Source organism: Trachurus japonicus, chromosome 7, assembly GCF_045865225.1.
Source record: "Trachurus japonicus isolate A0001 chromosome 7, Traja_1.0".
NCBI lineage: Eukaryota > Metazoa > Chordata > Actinopteri > Carangiformes > Carangidae > Trachurus > Trachurus japonicus.
The window spans coordinates 13,770,236-13,787,858 of record NC_140913.1 but is presented as its reverse complement, the minus strand read 5'-3'; the positions used below and the strand labels follow the sequence as shown (position 1 = coordinate 13,787,858).

The window sequence follows — 17,623 nt, the reverse complement described above, 5'->3', positions numbered from 1 at the left end:
ATAACCAAGTAGTATTCGCTGCAAGACATCCACCCACAGCCGCTGGTACCAAGCGGTGGAAAGCCAAGCCGTCGAGGACGTGTCATGCATGCAGTGTAATTTGACGTCAGCACGGGAAATTTGGACCCAGAATTGCAGCGCATTTTGCAGCACACAGCCTGTTCAAGGCAACAGAGAGATATGCTAGATGGCTCATTCTTTTTGGTTTTGAATGCTTCATGTCCCATTATTATTAGAAAACTTAAAATGCATTTCTATTTTTTCATAAATCTTGCCTCATGATCCTTTTCCCTGGCTAGATCACCATGGTAATTTATGCTTAGGTTATGTTTAGAGTTTCATCCTAAAATCGGCTGTAAAAGTGCAGCTGTTCCACTATTTAACTCATTTACAGCTGGCATCACGTTTACTTTGAAAGTCCAGTGATGTGATGCTGAACTTCGCCAGACTAGAGCCATAGACTGTTAGGTAGGCCTAAAAGAAGTAGGTGATCGTTGCAGCGCAGTTCAGTTCATGGTGGAAGATCAGACCTACAAACATACACAGACAGCGTGTATGACCTGCACCGGACGTTGGTGCTGGAAAAAAATAAAGAAAAAACGAACAGCGCCACTCTGCAGCTCACCTGTGGCTCACCTGCAGCTGTCAGGAGCCTCGCTCTCTCTTCAGCCTGGTGTTTGGCTGCACTTTGTTTAAAATAGTTCAACATGTGAAGATCTATAACCGCCATCTGAACAGCGGTCAGCTGAGCCGGAGCACAGGGGACGTGGCTGCTGTGTAGGCTTGCTATTTTATAACGGTAAAAAAATATTGTCCTGATATTATGGGATGTTAAAGTTTGTAGCAAGTAGACTACGGTGCCGTGAAAAAAAGGAAAAACAATCGCGGGCGACATTGATGCGCGTCATGCAAGAGAGACAGGAGAGGAGGGAGAGAGAGTGAGAGGAGGGATTGATACGGAGCAAAGGCACTGTCAGGTGGGATGAACTGGGTCGCTGCACCAGGTGAGACAGGCTCACGCTTCCCTGTCCCTCCTCTCTCTTTGTGTGTCTGCCCATTTTAACGCCATCTTGACGCAGTTCAGCATCACATTAGGTTCATAATGGTCTCCATTTGGCTCTGTGCTAAAACAAGGGATGGCTTCATCACTTGTCTGAGCAGTAAACTCAGTGAAACAGCTGATTGAAACACACAAAGTCTACTTTATGAAAGCGATATTTGATTTTTGTCAATAAAAAGCCAATAAAGTCCCATACTGTCCCTTTAAATGTAGCTCAATGTAGAGCTGTCAGATATTATAAGCAGCTCTCTTGTATTTTCATGATGCTTCAGGCTATGATCAAGCGTCCATGCTCATTCATGCTCTCTCCATTAGAACAACCTGCTCCTCTTGGCTGATCGCTGGTACAGGCATCACCACTATTAGCAGTTCTGTGCAAACCTCCAGCGCTGGAGAGAGGCTGCTTGCACCAGGCGAATATTCAACGTGATTTGGGAGAAATTTTAACAGCTCTAGTAAGCAATCACACAGGTAGCTCTATGTTGTCAGGGACAGGTCAGGACAGTCTGAAGACAGACAGCTCTGAGGTTGTTTATAAAAATGAAATGCCTTGACCACATCACAGCAGAGGAAACTCCGCTGTTCTCAGCTCCACTGTGACAAGTGTTTTTTTTTTTTTTTAAGCACCGGTAGCGACCAGCTAAAATACGGGAGGATACTGGACCAGTGCAGATCCGGTGTATTTATCAAAGCTTGGTTTCCGTGCTGAGGCACCCAGTTGGTTTGAGCTGCGTTAATGAAGTTATAGGATACTGTTCAGGCACCAGTGATTGTTCTGTTGCTTTTTGACTCTTTACTCACTGGTCGTCTGTGTTTTAGCGATTGTACATGGCTGAGGCCAGTATAAAACAGGTAACATTTTCATTAAAAGCAAAGTAGTGAACTTTTGGGCAGTGGCCCAAAAGAGAATCCAAGCCCCAGAGCTTACCTCTTTTTTTTGCAGACACACTCTGTTTATGGACTTGTGATGTGGAGGTACATTCTTGAGGGGATGACAAGCTGACCTCATCTTCTGACTCCTCTTCTCTTGGCATGCTGACCTCATCTGGTTGACTGACATCTAGGCACAGAAAGAACTTTAATAAATAATGAATGACAAAAAATTGAAGAAACATTCAGAAGAGAAATTATTTTATTTTATAAAATAATCTAATTGTTCAGGCTCACCTGTTGCAGACCCTGTCTGGTCTTGGACTTGTGATGTGGAGGTACATTCGTGTATGGATGAAATGCTGACGTCATCGTCCGACCCCTCTTCACCTGGACACAGAAAAGGCTCATTCAAACATGCAAGAGAGACATACAAACTTTAATAAACTTAAATATAAGTAGTCAGTAAAGCTAGATTGATAATGATATTAACCGAAATGACATTGAAATACCCGTCAGGCAGATCAGAGAATGAATATCGAGACAGAGTCTGTTATAATAATTATTCATAACTAATAAAATACATTAAAATAATCCACAGTTGTCTGACTGAACTGAGTCAAAGGGGTTCTTCAAACAGCTGGTCATCTTATTGCCCCAGCCACAGTAGTGAACTGTGGAGCAGCTGTTTACAGTCTCTTCTTATATTTGTGTCTCACGCTCTCACACTCTCCCTGCACCAACCACTGCCTGCAGCCTGGTCTGTCTCACTGCTCTGTCTCACTGCTCTTACAAATTATGATTTTAGCCTGGTCTATTAAGACTTAATTTATTTAGTTTACATATTTACAATTTAACATAATTCTTAAGCATTTGATGGAGTTTTCCACAGCTACCATATTTATTAATGTTTTCAATGCAGTAAAGCTGAAGATGTCCAGGTAGAGAGCAGCAAGATGTCCAGGGGAGACTGTGAACTAGGACAAAAGGCAGCACACAATCATAAAATTGTTTCTTTTAGCATGGATGGTATATGAAAAACCTTAATTACACATTCTGAATGAGTGATTTCTCCATGTACAGTTGAGTCTTTGGCTCTGCCTACCTGAGAAAGCCACCACACGCCAGGGCTTATCTTTATAAAATATTTGAAACGGCTGCAGATGTTCTGCAAATGGCCTATTCACACTGCTAAACCTTTGCCCTGCAACATTTTATAATGATTTTGTCTTGTCCTGAATCTTTGTTGTGAGCTTGGTTTTACAGATGAATGACAGTTAAGAGAAATGTAATATTGTCACTGTACTTTGACAATCATATAGTAGATTTCAATCCCAGACCCCCATCTTGCTGAATCAGACTTGTGCCCTCAATCCTGGAGACAAAGTGATATTGTATCCTTGTCTTAACACAAGGTCAGGACATTACCAGTCAGGGAAACCTGCAGGCTTTCAACGGTGTTAACAAAATCCAAATGCAAAGCTCATATATATATTAATGACCAATGATGGCTAGTTTATAACCAATTTATCACATACCTTCGATGTCCTCTTCTGAAGGCCCCTCCATGCCAATGGTCTCTAAAATGTTAATAGATATAATATTATTTTTATTGAGTTGGAAAGCTGAAACTGTGGGCAATCTGCCAATTAAGACTATACATACTGTAAAAACTGCAGACAATTGCTTGACTGATCATACTGTTTCAATAACTACTGAGGTAGATACAGTCAAAATACAATACAGATCAATAAAACTTACTTTTCTATCTGTATGTTTGTGTCTATGTGAGAGCAACAGTCATTCTCATCCAATCACCACTATTCCAATATGTTTTACAGGGTAAATATTTGCTTACTGGATGCTTAAGAATAAATGTCATATATTGTACTTTTAAAAGTAATGACACTTAGTACCATTCACGTCAACTTGAATTTCATCCAGACTTTTTCCTTTCAATTCTCCTAGGCGTCCCTGCTCCATGGCCAGTAGTACTTTGCTGATTTTAGCCAATTGGAGGGTGCCCTCTGGAAGGCGGTAGTGCTTCCGGTGGACAGCGATATTATGCCCAAGAAAGTCTGCCAACTGATCGAGTTCCGTGGTCTTGAGGTTCAACACAGTTGAGAGGGTGGCGATATGTTTTCTCAGTTTTGTTGATGTTAATGCTTCAGGATTTTTGATGTGGTCACATTCTCCTACAAACTGCCTTATGCAGTCAGAGGCCCTTAGGTAATGGACAGAGCATGGTAATGCAAACAGATACACATTTTCACACAGCACCCCGCATTCTTGTCTCTTCTTGGTTAGAGCATCGAGTGACTCTCTCATGAGTGGGGTCAAAAGAACTGGTACCTTTCTTCCTCTCTTGCCAACAATTGTAATCCTTACAAAATGTTTACACAGCTTCTGTTCAAGTGGTGTAAGAGCCAAGCTTACATCTACATGTGTGTCTGATGTGTCCTTTGACAGGTACGAAGACAGGAGCATCCTGGACACTTCCCCTCCTCTCCGCCGGTTAAACAATACAACTTGTGTCAGGGTCACTTTTGCAAGCTCCTTCCAGTTTGATGGTGATGGGTGTTCTTGTAGATCATTCAAATGTTGCTGCTGTTTCTCAGCTAGATGACAATGAAGCTTTTGGATATCTTGTGTGAAAGGTAGGAGTTGTGGAGCATTCCATTTGCTCTGGTCTAGCTGAGTTAATGCTTGGCTCGCGATATCAAACCTCCAACTTTCTTGATAAAGTTGAGCAAAATCCTCAGCATCTTGAGTAGCTTGTTTATCTTTCTTTTTCAGGCCTTCAGACTTGATGAACATGGCCAAAGAATGTAAGCTATGGCCAACCTTGCGCGCAAGAGATGGACGTTGGTATTTACCAGTTTGCTCACTGAATCCAGACAGGCTCTTAGCAGCAGAGACAACCTGAGTGTACTGTTCAGGTTTTATGAGTTCTTGAATGGTCTTCACATGTGTAACTTTTCTTGCTTCCAATAAAAACCTGCCAAGCTCTCTCAGTTTCTGTCGTATATACTGATGTTGACTGACAATCTTCTCATTCTTTTTGAACAGTCTGTAACCATACTCAAGAAGGCAGCGGTCTTCTTTAATAACAACTGCAATCCTGTCTTGGTTCATAACACTTAAGAACTTCCAATAAGCATCGTTAAAGCCAGGTGGAGCAGGTTCAGCGAAAGCACACAATGCTTGAACTCTTTTTTTGCCTGGTTTGGTATCCTCAGGTTTGAAGCTGCACACCTGAAAGTGACGCCACATCGCTCTTCTGGAGAACAAGCCATAGCAGTGAATACAATGGGTAAATTGCTGTCCTTCAGATTTTTTCTGTGGTTGCTTCCATGGTATGAGATTGCCTTTTCGTGTCTCCAGAACATCACTGTTGTGCTCAAAGTTGCCTTTATTTCGTATATAGTCTAACTGCAGTCTTCGTTCTTTTGAGTTCTTTGGCAAGCTCAGTGCTTTTGCAACCTCTGTTTCATCTTGGTGCTTACGCCACAAGTGTCTTGACATTTTCTGGACAAACTTTCTGCAATAAAAGCAGAAATGTTTCTTATTATAGCTTCTGGATCCATTCCCCTTCTTTAAAACTGGACTGACATAGATGGACTGTTCTTCTTCCAGGGGCACTGAAACACTCGCATCCTTTTGTGAATATGTTGACACTATTTTCTTTTCATTCCCATCAGCTCTGCGATTTGGAAATTTTTGTGTGGGGGCTTGACATCTTTCAAAGGTTCTCTTCTGGCTAAGCTCAAGCGAGCTCTGACTGGAAGACTCACTTGTGTTCTGACCAGAAAACTTGTTTCTCTGACTTGATGACCCACTTCCACTCTCCCTGGGCTTAAACTTGCTCTGACTGGATGCCTTGCTTCTTCTCTGATTTGAGGACTCACTTCCACTGTCCCTGGGCTTAAACTTGCTCTGACTGGAAGATGTTCTTCTACTATATGCTGATTTTTTCTTTTTTCCATCTTCCAGGGTTAATTCCAAACTGCTATCACTCTCTGTGCTTTCGTCAATGGGACATGGAATGTACTCATCTTGACTATCTATGTCTGAGTCATCTGATTCCACAACGTTCATCTGAATCTTTCAAAAACAACAACAACAAAATCATGTGTCAATCACTCATTTTGAAACATTAAGTATCAAAAATCTGAGTATACTTTGAATGTGTAAATAAATTTATGAATGAAAACACATACTGTTAATTTATGTTGGACAAAACATTTGACTAAAAACTGGGAATGGCGCTTCCATTTCCTTTTATATTCAATTAATCACATTACATAATGAACAAATACTGGCATTTTTTTTTACCATAAAATTAAATCTGTTAGGTCCTTGTCTGACTGTTAACAGTGGTTTCGCCAGTGTTTCCAGGCAGACAAGAAGATATTGCATGTGTTAGCAGGCAGAAGACGGCATAACACCAGTGGCTAAAATTATAACAAGTGAGAGGACACAGCCTACAGCTGGTGAAACAGCAACTTCATGTTCAATTGTTCATACAAAAAATGAGACATTGCCCGCAAAATGAAGTTCATTCCCTGTCCTCACACCACAAGCTTATGTCAGTTTTCTCTCTCTTTCTCTCTCTATCTTTCTCTCACCTAAGTAATCATGCCCATCCCTAGTAAAAACCTTCAAAACAATCTAAATATGTCATATATATATATACAATAAAATTGAGTCAGTATCAGGTCCACTAGCAAGAATACCAGACATGTTCACAGTCATGAAAACACATAAAAGAATCAAAAAAAGGCTTACGGGATGGCAAGAGATTCTTCTTGGCCTCTGTGAATTCCTTTTAGGCTCGGAAATGAAAGTGCCTTGTGTGCTGTCATCACTTGAGTCGTAGAGACAGCCAGCAAAATCATATACTCTATCCATCTGCAAAGAGGAAGACATGGAGATTATTTTCCCTTTTTGTTGACACGGTAGAAAAACAAATGGCAGATGGATGGACAGGCAGACGGATCGACGGATACATTTATTGTCATTTCCACAACAACGAAATTGGGGAAAAGGGCTCATCAACTAAAAGTACCCATACTGTAACTTACTCATAACTTTTAAGACCTCACCAGAATGCTTTTTGTGCGTCTCAGTGGTGGAACAAGTTCATCATCTGATTGCTCGTTGGAATGGTTTGGAGAAGCCTCATCACAGGTGTCTTCCACAATAGATTCATCGGTATCATACAAATGATCAGACACATCCGGCCCACTATCCATCTGAAAAAACAAAAGGTATGTCAAGACGTGCATATATTCATCCACAAATGCACATAAAACCAATAACAGCAAGGTTTATACAATTACTTGACTAAAAAATGAATGGATTTCATGAATGGCATACGAAAATGTCATCTGTTTTCTTCCTTCCATCACGGTGTGGAGTGGACGTTTTGTTCTCCATACAGTCCTCATCAGTTTCATCACTATCTGAATAAGCAACGAGCGAAAACCTTTGGGCTTGAAAAACCTAAATATGAAAAACAGGAAAATCTGTTAACTTTAACAGTTAACAGTCTGTTAACTTTAACAGACAGGTGGAATCTGCCAATCTGCCAACTGTCTCACATTTGAAATATCACTTTAAAACACGCAACAGCTCACACAGTGTACAATTATGACTGTTAAAATCAAAGTTGAGATAATGCCAAGTGATGCCAAAGGAACATAAAAAGCAAAGTGGACATTGGCCCATTTTGGTGACAGAACAGCATCACAAGCTAGTCACCACAGATTAGTTGTGATGACTGTCTACAATGTCTTTTTTTTTTTTACCTGTGTGTTAGTCTCATCTGGCTTTGATTCCTCGTGGAACATCTGGGTTACAGGACAGGTCTCCGTCTCTACTGCTGCTGCAGGAGTCTGAGGGTCCACCACCTGAAATTTAGATGCCAGACAAGAAGACACTTAGAGCTGAATGAAGTCATAGCTGTATGTGGAGACATTCATAGCTAACAATGTTACCTAAAAGTAAAACAGATTCTCAAACAGCACAGAACTATAAGACTGAGGTCACAGCATCGTTTTTCTGAGATATCAGCAACTCTTATGAGCCATTACAAAGATTTGCAGTGCCTCACATTTGAAATATCACTTTAAAACACGCAAGAGCTCACACAGTGTACAATTATGACTGTTAAAATCAACGTTGAGATAATGCCAGGTGTTGTCAGAGGAACATAAAAACACCAACAGTGAGAACCAAACGGAGGGGCCCCATATGGGTGAGACTAGAAACATACAAGTGTGTTAAGTTCCCCTCGCCCATCAAGAGTGTTTGTGACATGAAATGACCCCACAAGGACATGACTTGAAATGTGTGACATTAGCTGGCTGTTATCATACCATCCAATGAGTAATAACGACTACTTTAAAGCAATATGAACATTGATGGCCCATTTTGGCTTAGTCTTTCTGACTACAGCATCGTTTTTCTGAGGTATCAGCAACTCTTATGAGCCATTACAAAGATTTGCAGTGCCTCACATTTGAAATATCACTTTAAGACACGCAACAGCTCACACAGTGTACAATTATGACTGTTAAAATCAAACTTAAGATAATGCCAGTTGTTGTCACAGGAACATAAAAACACCAACAGTGAGAACCAAACGGAGGGGCCCCATATGGGTGAGACTAGAAACATACAAGTGTGTTATGTTCCCCTCCCCCATCAAGAGTGTTTGTGACATGAAATGACCCCACAAGGACATGACTTGAAATGTGTGACATTAGCTGGCTGTTATCATACCACCTAACAAGTAATAATGACTGCATCAAAGCAAAGTGGACATTGGCCCATTTTGGTGACAGAACAGCATCACATGCTAGTCACCACAGATTAGTTGTGATGACTGTCTACAATGTCTTTTTTTTTTTACCTGTGTGTTAGTCTCATCTGGCTTTGATTCCTCGTGGAACATCTGGGTTACAGGACAGGTCTCTGTCTCTACTGCTGCTGCAGGAGTCTGAGGGTCCACCACCTGAAATTTAGATGCCAGACAAGAAGACACTTAGAGCTGAATGAAGTCATAGCTGTATGTGGAGACATTCACAGCTAACAATGTTACCTAAAAGTAAAACAGATTCTCAAACAGCACAGAACTATAAGACTGAGGTCACAGCATCGTTTTTCTGAGATATCAGCAACTCTTATGAGCCGTTACAAAGATTTGCAGTGCCTCACATTTGAAATATCACTTTAAAACACGCAAGAGCTCACACAGTGTACAATTATGACTGTTAAAATCAACGTTGAGATAATGCCAGGTGTTGTCACAGGAACATAAAAACACCAACAGTGAGAACCAAACGGAGGGGCCCCATATGGGTGAGACTAGAAACATACAAGTGTGTTAAGTTCCCCTCGCCCATCAAGAGTGTTTGTGACATGAAATGACCCCACAAGGACATGACTTGAAATGTGTGACATTAGCTGGCTGTTATCATACCATCCAATGAGTAATAACGACTACTTTAAAGCAATATGAACATTGATGGCCCATTTTGGCTTAGTCTTTCTGACTACAGCATCGTTTTTCTGAGGTATCAGCAACTCTTATGAGCCATTACAAAGATTTGCAGTGCCTCACATTTGAAATATAACTTTAAGACACGCAACAGCTCACAGAGTGTACAATTATGACTGTTAAAATCAAACTTAACATAATGCCAGTTGTTGTCACAGGAACATAAAAACACCAACAGTGAGAACCAAACGGAGGGGCCCCATATGGGTGAGACTAGAAACATACAAGTGTGTTAAGTTCCCCTCCCCCATCAAGAGTGTTTGTGACATGAAATGACCCCACAAGGACATGACTTGAAATGTGTGACATTAGCTGGCTGTTATCATACCATCCAATGAGTAATAACGACTACTTTAAAGCAATATGAACATTGATGGCCCATTTTGGCTTAGTCTTTCTGACTACAGCATCGTTTTTCTGAGGTATCAGCAACTCTTATGAGCCATTACAAAGATTTGCAGTGCCTCACATTTGAAATATAACTTTAAGACACGCAACAGCTCACACAGTGTACAATTATGACTGTTAAAATCAAACTTAACATAATGCCAGGTGTTGTCACAGGAACATAAAAACACCAACAGTGAGAACCAAACGGAGGGGCCCCATATGGGTGAGACTAGAAACATACAAGTGTGATAAGTTCCCCTCGCCCATCAAGAGTGTTTGTGACATGAAATGACCCCACAAGGACATGACTTGAAATGTGTGACATTAGCTGGCTGTTATCATACCATCCAATGAGTAATAACGACTACTTTAAAGCAATATGAACATTGATGGCCCATTTTGGCTTAGTCTTTCTGACTACAGCATCGTTTTTCTGAGGTATCAGCAACTCTTATGAGCCATTACAAAGATTTGCAGTGCCTCACATTTGAAATATCACTTTAAGACACGCAACAGCTCACACAGTGTACAATTATGACTGTTAAAATCAAACTTAAGATAATGCCAGGTGTTGTCACAGGAACATAAAAACACCAACAGTGAGAACCAAACGGAGGGGCCCCATATGGGTGAGACTAGAAACATACAAGTGTGTTAAGTTCCCCTCCCCCATCAAGAGTGTTTGTGACATGAAATGACCCCACAAGGACATGACTTGAAATGTGTGACATTAGCTGGCTGTTATCATACCACCTAACAAGTAATAATGACTGCATCAAAGCAAAGTGGACATTGGCCCATTTTGGTGACAGAACAGCATCACATGCTAGTCACCACAGATTAGTTGTGATGACTGTCTACAATGTCTTTTTTTTTTACCTGTGTGTTAGTCTCATCTGGCTTTGATTCCTCGTGGAACATCTGGGTTACAGGACAGGTCTCTGTCTCTACTGCTGCTGCAGGAGTCTGAGGGTCGGCCACCTAAAATTCAATTAAACAATTAGTCATGTTAAACCACATCACACATATCAAACATCACATGCATTTCCTTAGATACACTCAGAATAATACTGGAAACATGATTAATATTGGAGAAATACGAACATTTTTTACACTTAAATATGTCTGCAAAAAGAGGGCTGCCGCTTCACCCGGCTGGTTCTTAGCTAAGGTGCTGGAGACATAAACAATGTCAAAAATGAAAAAGAGACTCTCCACACACTTAGATCGATGCAGTTTCACTTTATTAAAAGCTAAGCTTTCGGTCTCACATGACCTTCATCAGAGCATACACTGAGACAATGGGCAGGCAGGTAGAAAAAGACGCACACTCCTAATTTCATCAGTGATACACCTGTGTGCACCCTGGTGGTGGAAGCTCCACCTCTTGGGAAATGTAGTTCTGGGGCATACAAATGGCAGCCATCTCATAGGGTCAAAGCACAGGGTGAAGCACAGTCAATTTGTTACTTTGAACAATCAAAGAGAAACACAAATACAATCATGAAACATCTCCTGATTAAACACACTCAAAACAGGAAAAATTGGCTCTGGGAGGTGTTGGCCTTCATCAACAGAGATACCCAAATAGAAAAGAAGAGAGAAAACCAGTACATTAAATTGAATGAAGAGCTATGAATGGGTATCAGGCAAAAAACCATCATAAACCATAGTCTCTATATTCTAAATGAATGTCTAGGATTATAACAAAACATGCATATCGAAATCCTCATTCAGGCCCATTGGTTGAAGTGTGTCTAGAGTATCTATCAGAATAGCTCCCGTTGGCATAATCTTCTGTCCACATCTCCTCCTCTTGATAATACAATGTGCAATGGGCATTTTAATAAATAGATCACATTTTCTGTACTGCATGTGATAAAGCCTCTTACAGGAAAACTTTTGTGATCTATTTATTAAAATGCCCCTGTGATAAGACCTACATAGGTAAAACTACACGCAGTCTAAAACAGAGGATCAGCGAGCACAAGAGCTCCATCAGACGCAATGATGTGAACTACCCTGTAGCTCGCCACATTAGTGAATTCTGACATCCTATCTCCTCTCTGCGATTTCAGGGCATTGAGTACATTGTATTGTCAATAGGAGGAGATGTTGACAGAAGATTATGCCAACGGGAGCTATTCTGATAGATACTCTAGACACACTTCAACCAATGGGCCTGAATGAGGATTTCGATATGCATGTTTTGTTATAATCCTAGACATTCATTTAGAATATAGAGACTATGGTTTATGATGTTTTTTTGCCTGATACCCATTCATAGCTCTTCATTCAATTTAATGTACTGGTTTTCTCTCTTCTTTTCTATTTGGGTATCTCTGTTGATGAAGGTCAACACCTCCCAGAGCCAATTTTTCCTGTTTTGAGTGTGTTATTTAATCAGGAGATGTTTCATGATTGTATTTGTGTTTCTCTTTGATTGTTCAAAGTAACAAATTGACTGTGCTTCACCCTGTGCTTTGACCCTATGAGATGGCTGCCATTTGTATGCCCCAGAACTACATTTCCCAAGAGGTGGAGCTTCCACCACCAGGGTGCACACAGGTGTATCACTGATGAAATTAGGAGTGTGTGTCTTTTTCTACCTGCCTGCCCATTGTCTCAGTGTATGCTCTGATGAAGGTCATGTGAGACCGAAAGCTTAGCTTTTAATAAAGTGAAACTGCATCGATCTAAGTGTGTGGAGAGTCTCTTTTTCATTTTTGACACTTAAATATGTCTTTAAAAAAAAAAAAGAGGGACGGTGCGTCCACATATCAGTACACAGACATTTATGGGAGAACCAGCAAATATTACTACATGGTGAACATGAGTCTTGTGTGCACAGTACATTCACTTAACATGATGCTACACAGATGTGATAAGTTTAGCAGTACGGTTACTGAATGTGAATCAAGTCTTCTGGTCTGTGCATGCAGCTTGCTAGGCAGTGAGGGACACAGCGCCACATTCAGCACAGTACGTGAACCTGAATCACTCACATCTGGCCAATTTTGTTGACAGAACAGCATCACAAGCTAGTCACCACAGAGTAGTTGTGATGACTGTCTACAATGTATTTTTTACCTGTGTGTTAGTCTCATCTGGCTTTGATTCGTCGTGGAACATCTGGGTTACAGGACAGGTCTCTGTCTCTACTGCTGCTGCAGGAGTCTGAGGGTCCGCCACCTGAAATTTAGATGCCAGACAAGAAGACACTTAGAGCTGAATGAAGTCATAGCTGTATGTGGAGACATTCACAGCTAACAATGTTATCTAAAAGTAAAATAGATTCTCAAACATAAGGACATGACTGGAAACCTGTGTGACACTAACTGGCTATCACACCATTCATGACTGCATTAAAACAAAGTGAACATTGGCCCATGTTGGTAACAGAACAATATCATATACTAGTCACCGTAGTGATGGGATCAGCAGTTCGTTTGACTGTACTGAATCAGTAGAATCAGTCCATTAAAATGAGTCGTTCAAAAGATTTGTTCACTGAATCACTCTGTGCTTATGGAGCCCTGACTGCAAAGAGCATTATTCTCTAACTTCCTGAACTGATACACCGACAAACAATCCATCACTAGGTCATGATTCAGCACTGAGGTTCAGATACACTCTGTAACACGTTCACTGCACTTAATGAGGGACATGATTGCAAAAAAAGAGAAAAAAAAGAGGGACGGTGCGTCCACATATCAGTACACAGACATTTGTGGGAGAACCAGCAAATATTACTACATGGTGAACATGAGTCTTGTGTGCACAGTACATTCACTTAACATGATGCTACACAGATGTGATAAGTTTAGCAGTACGGTTACTGAACGTGAATCAAGTCTTCTGGTCTGTGCATGCAGCTTGCTAGGCAGTGAGGGACACAGCGCCACATTCAGCACAGTACGTGAACCTGAATCACTCACATCTGGCCAATTTTTGTGACAGAACAGCATCACAAGCTAGTCACCACAGAGCAGTTGTGATGACTGTCTACAATGTATTTTTTACCTGTGTGTTAGTCTCATCTGGCTTTGATTCCTCGTGGAACATCTGGGTTACAGGACAGGTCTCTGTCTCTACTGCTGCTGCAGGAGTCTGAGGGTCCGCCACCTGAAATTTAGATGCCAGACAAGAAGACACTTAGAGCTGAATGAAGTCATAGCTGTATGTGGAGACATTCACAGCTAACAATGTTACCTAAAAGTAAAATAGATTCTCAAACATAAGGACATGACTGGAAACCTGTGTGACACTAACTGGCTATCACACCATTCATGACTGCATTAAAACAAAGTGAACATTGCCCCATGTTGGTAACAGAACAATATCATATACTAGTCACCGTAGTGATGGGATCAGCAGTTCGTTTGACTGTACTGAATCAGTAGAATCAGTCCATTAAAATGAGTCGTTCAAAAGATTTGTTCACTGAATCACTCTGTGCTTATGGAGCCCTGACTGCAAAGAGCATTATTCTCTAACTTCCTGAACTGATACACCGACAAACAATCCATCACTAGGTCATGATTCAGCCCTGAGGTTCAGATACACTCTGTAACACGTTCACTGCACTTAATGAGGGACATGATTGCAAAAAAAGAGAAAAAAAGAGGGACGGTGCGTCCACATATCAGTACACAGACATTTGTGGGAGAACCAGCAAATATTACTACATGGTGAACATGAGTCTTGTGTGCACAGTACATTCACTTAACATGATGCTACACAGATGTGATAAGTTTAGCAGTACGGTTACTGAACGTGAATCAAGTCTTCTGGTCTGTGCATGCAGCTTGCTAGGCAGTGAGGGACACAGCGCCACATTCAGCACAGTACGTGAACCTGAATCACTCACATCTGGCCAATTTTGTTGACAGAACAGCATCACATGCTAGTCACCACAGATTAGTTGTGATGACTGTCTACAATGTCTTTTTTACCTGTGTGTTAGTCTCATCTGGCTTTGATTCCTCGTGGAACATCTGGGTTACAGGACAGGTCTCTGTCTCTACTGCTGCTGCAGGAGTCTGAGGGTCCGCCACCTGAAATTCAATTTAACAATTAGTGATGTTAAATTACATCACACAGGTCAAACATCACATGCATTTCCTTATATACTCAGAATAATACTGAAAACATGATTAATATCGGAGAAATACACACATTTTTTACACTTAAATATTTAAAAAAAAAGCTCCATGCTTAATCCAACCAACTCACCTTGCTGCGCCATGGCCATTTTGAATCACCATAGTTGTACTCAATTTCAGATCCTATTTCTATTTTCTTCATCGCGAATAGGCACAAATGTGGCTTGTTGTTAACTATGATTTTTTTCATGACACAGTTTGGATTTTTGTGACTGTCATTGACTAATCTTCCAAGAGATTCATCTTCTTCAGATGCATCAAGGCTGAAAAGTATAAGAAAGATCATAGTAGTGTTTTAATCTTAAATAGTTTCATTGGAAGAAATATGTTTTAATGAATTTTCCAAGAGTATTTGCACTTTAGTTCATTCATCATCTATTAAAAGTTTGTTCTAGGGTTCATTTATCTAGCGGCTATACATCTATACAAAACATCTATCTTTACATGCTTACCAAAAGTGACAGTTCTGCCACTCAAAGTCAAAGAGGAATGTGCTTTCAATGTCCGAGTAACATCGTGACTGGCATTCTTCCTGTGTGAGGAGTTTTCCCCTGTACTCCAAGACAAAGTCCCCTGGTTCAATGGGGTTTGTGGCAAACACTCCTCTTCCTACAAGAATATAATAAAGTAAAGGCATGTTACAGTTTGTTGTGAAGTGGGTTTGTGTGCTGTCTAGTCAATGTGCCTGCAGACAATGCTCAGCACTTCCCCAGTTTGATGGCGACAGCAATAAGAGTTATTTTAGTTTCTTAAAAGAGGTCCCTATTGTATGCATTGATATGCAAGTACAGTGAATATCACAGTCAGTCACATATAACCTACACTGAGTTGGCAACCAAGGAAATGTCACTTCCGGTCAGAGCCGTTACACAGTTGGGTAAGCTCAGAGACGTTCAGATATAGAAGTTCAGGTTGTGGTTTTTCAACTTGGTAAACAACAATTCAGGCAATGTCTCAAAGTATCTAGAGCCGGCCGGCGAATGTTTAATGTTTACTTCACAGGACACTTCAGTAGAATATTTTAACAAAGCACACTGTCTTGCCTGGACTGTAAAATATCACACTAATTTCAATCAATCAATCAATCAATTTGTTTATTTCGGGCATGTCAATTTAAATCATCATCATCACACTTCATCATCAAATAATACAATACATGGCCGAAAGGGAAAAGCGGGAGAAGCAAAAGCTTATCTAGTCCCGCCCCCATTACCCACAGAATAAGAATATTTGTCATAAATAAACAAAAATAAATTTCTATCAGTCTGTCTGATTGAAATTCTCTGTCAAAAGCAAAAAAGCCACATATGTATAACCTGAACCCTAAACTGTCCTTTGTATGCACTTTATGGGTTTGCTTTTGAAATGCATAAGTTGTGTCAAGGAAACTACTGCCACTTACCTTTGTCACTGTTGATATGTCTTGCTAAAAGGCCAGGCTTGTCAGTGCCAGACAGGATATGTGTTTTTGCATCATCTGCAGGCCTGATCCTTCTTCTCCTGGACATGATGGCCCTGGGAAAACATTTTTTAATCGTTACTCCACATTCACCATAAGAGAATTGTTCAGTAAGCTATTGTTGACAGACAAAAAAAATACATCTGCACAAAATGATCAGAGATAAGTTAATATTGTGCATGTTCAGACTAGTTCAAGACCAGCTGCAAAATATTACCAGCAACAGCAGGTCAGACTAAACTAAGCAGCCACTGAGACAGTTTGCAGTTTATGTAGTCTAATAAAATAAAAGCCTAATATAAAATCGGCCCAGTGCGTGATATAAAGCTGCCGCTTCAAGTGGAGATTTTTTTCCCCACATATAGCCCGTTCATTCATCATCCTCTGAATCAAACAGGTGGGGGACCTGAGAAATCCGCAGTACCTGTAGTTTGCTATCATTCTTTTATCACCGTGTCTCGTGCGGGAGACGAGATGAGGCGGCTCGAGCCAGCTTTGTGTTCATGTCAACAAAACCTGAAGCCCCGGTCCGGTTTCCTCCTGACGAGGCGAATGCAGCAATAACAACAACAACAACAACAGCAGCAACATCAACAGCTGATTCCGTCAGGTGAAGATGCTCAGAGAGAGAGAGAGAGAGAGAAAAGTAAGCTGCTCAGCGTGATCCCTCCGTATAAACGCTGCGCTCTGATCCAACTCCACTGGACTTTCACCCCCACATGCACACACCCCAGCCCGGCTAACCCGGCCTGCCAGACTAGCAGTGATCACACCTGTACTGCGAAGGAGGCTAGAGCCAGCGTTGTGTTCATGTCAACAAAACCTGAAGCCCCGGTCCGGTTTCCTCCTGACGAGGCGAATGCAGCAATAACAACAACAACAGCAGCAACATCAACAGCTGATTCCGTCAGGTGAAGATGCTCAGAGAGAGAGAGAGAGAGAGAGAGAGAGAGAGAGAGAGAGAGAGAGAAAAGTAAGCTGCTCAGCGTGATCCCTCCGTATAAACGCTGCGCTCTGATCCAACTCCACTGACTTTCACCCCCACATGCACACACCCCAGCCCGGCTAACCCGGCCTGCCAGACTAGCAGTGATCACACCTGTACTGCGAAGGAG

At 41.2% G+C, this 17,623-nt stretch overlaps 2 protein-coding genes across 4 annotated transcripts in view; both read right to left on the bottom strand.

The window, feature by feature from the left end:
• LOC146984299 (uncharacterized) overlaps nt 1-7,278 on the bottom strand; it is a 7,798-nt gene extending 520 nt beyond the window's left edge. Inside the window, exons 1-4 of one of the 3 annotated variants that reach the window (XM_085781359.1) lie at nt 7,036-7,278; nt 3,469-3,510; nt 2,228-2,320; nt 1,989-2,120 (exon numbers count right to left, since the gene is read on the bottom strand). In XM_085781359.1, the coding sequence (XP_085637485.1) occupies nt 1,989-2,120; nt 2,228-2,320; nt 3,469-3,510; nt 7,036-7,218 (450 nt within the window). In that variant the 5' untranslated portion in view covers nt 7,219-7,278. Of the gene's footprint in view, nt 1-1,988; nt 2,121-2,227; nt 2,321-3,468; nt 3,511-3,846; nt 6,097-6,718; nt 6,842-7,035 lie in introns of those variants that run through there. The other 2 variants (XM_085781358.1, XR_015036145.1) reach the window with 2 other exon arrangements.
• Nucleotides 7,279-7,872: 594 nt separating this feature from the next.
• LOC146984298 (uncharacterized) lies at nt 7,873-16,827 on the bottom strand. Its single transcript, XM_085783199.1, has 9 exons — nt 16,452-16,827; nt 15,502-15,658; nt 15,120-15,312; nt 14,840-14,941; nt 13,908-14,009; nt 12,975-13,076; nt 10,764-10,865; nt 8,847-8,948; nt 7,873-7,929 (listed from the first exon to the last, which is right to left on the bottom strand). Exons 1-9 carry the CDS (start codon nt 16,555-16,557, stop codon nt 7,873-7,875), a joined length of 1,023 nt encoding a protein of 340 aa, XP_085639325.1. The 5' UTR covers nt 16,558-16,827.
• Nucleotides 16,828-17,623: the final 796 nt, after the last annotated feature.

Coding starts and splice junctions, on each gene's coding strand:
- LOC146984298 (XM_085783199.1), bottom strand. CDS start 16,557: ATGTCCAGGAGAAGAAGGATCAGGCCTGCAGATGATGCAAAAACACAT. Junction 13,077..13,907: donor CAGATGAGACTAACACACAG/GTAAAAAATACA, acceptor TCTAAATTTCAG/GTGGCGGACCCTCAGACTCC. Junction 10,866..12,974: donor CAGATGAGACTAACACACAG/GTAAAAAATACA, acceptor ATTGAATTTTAG/GTGGCCGACCCTCAGACTCC.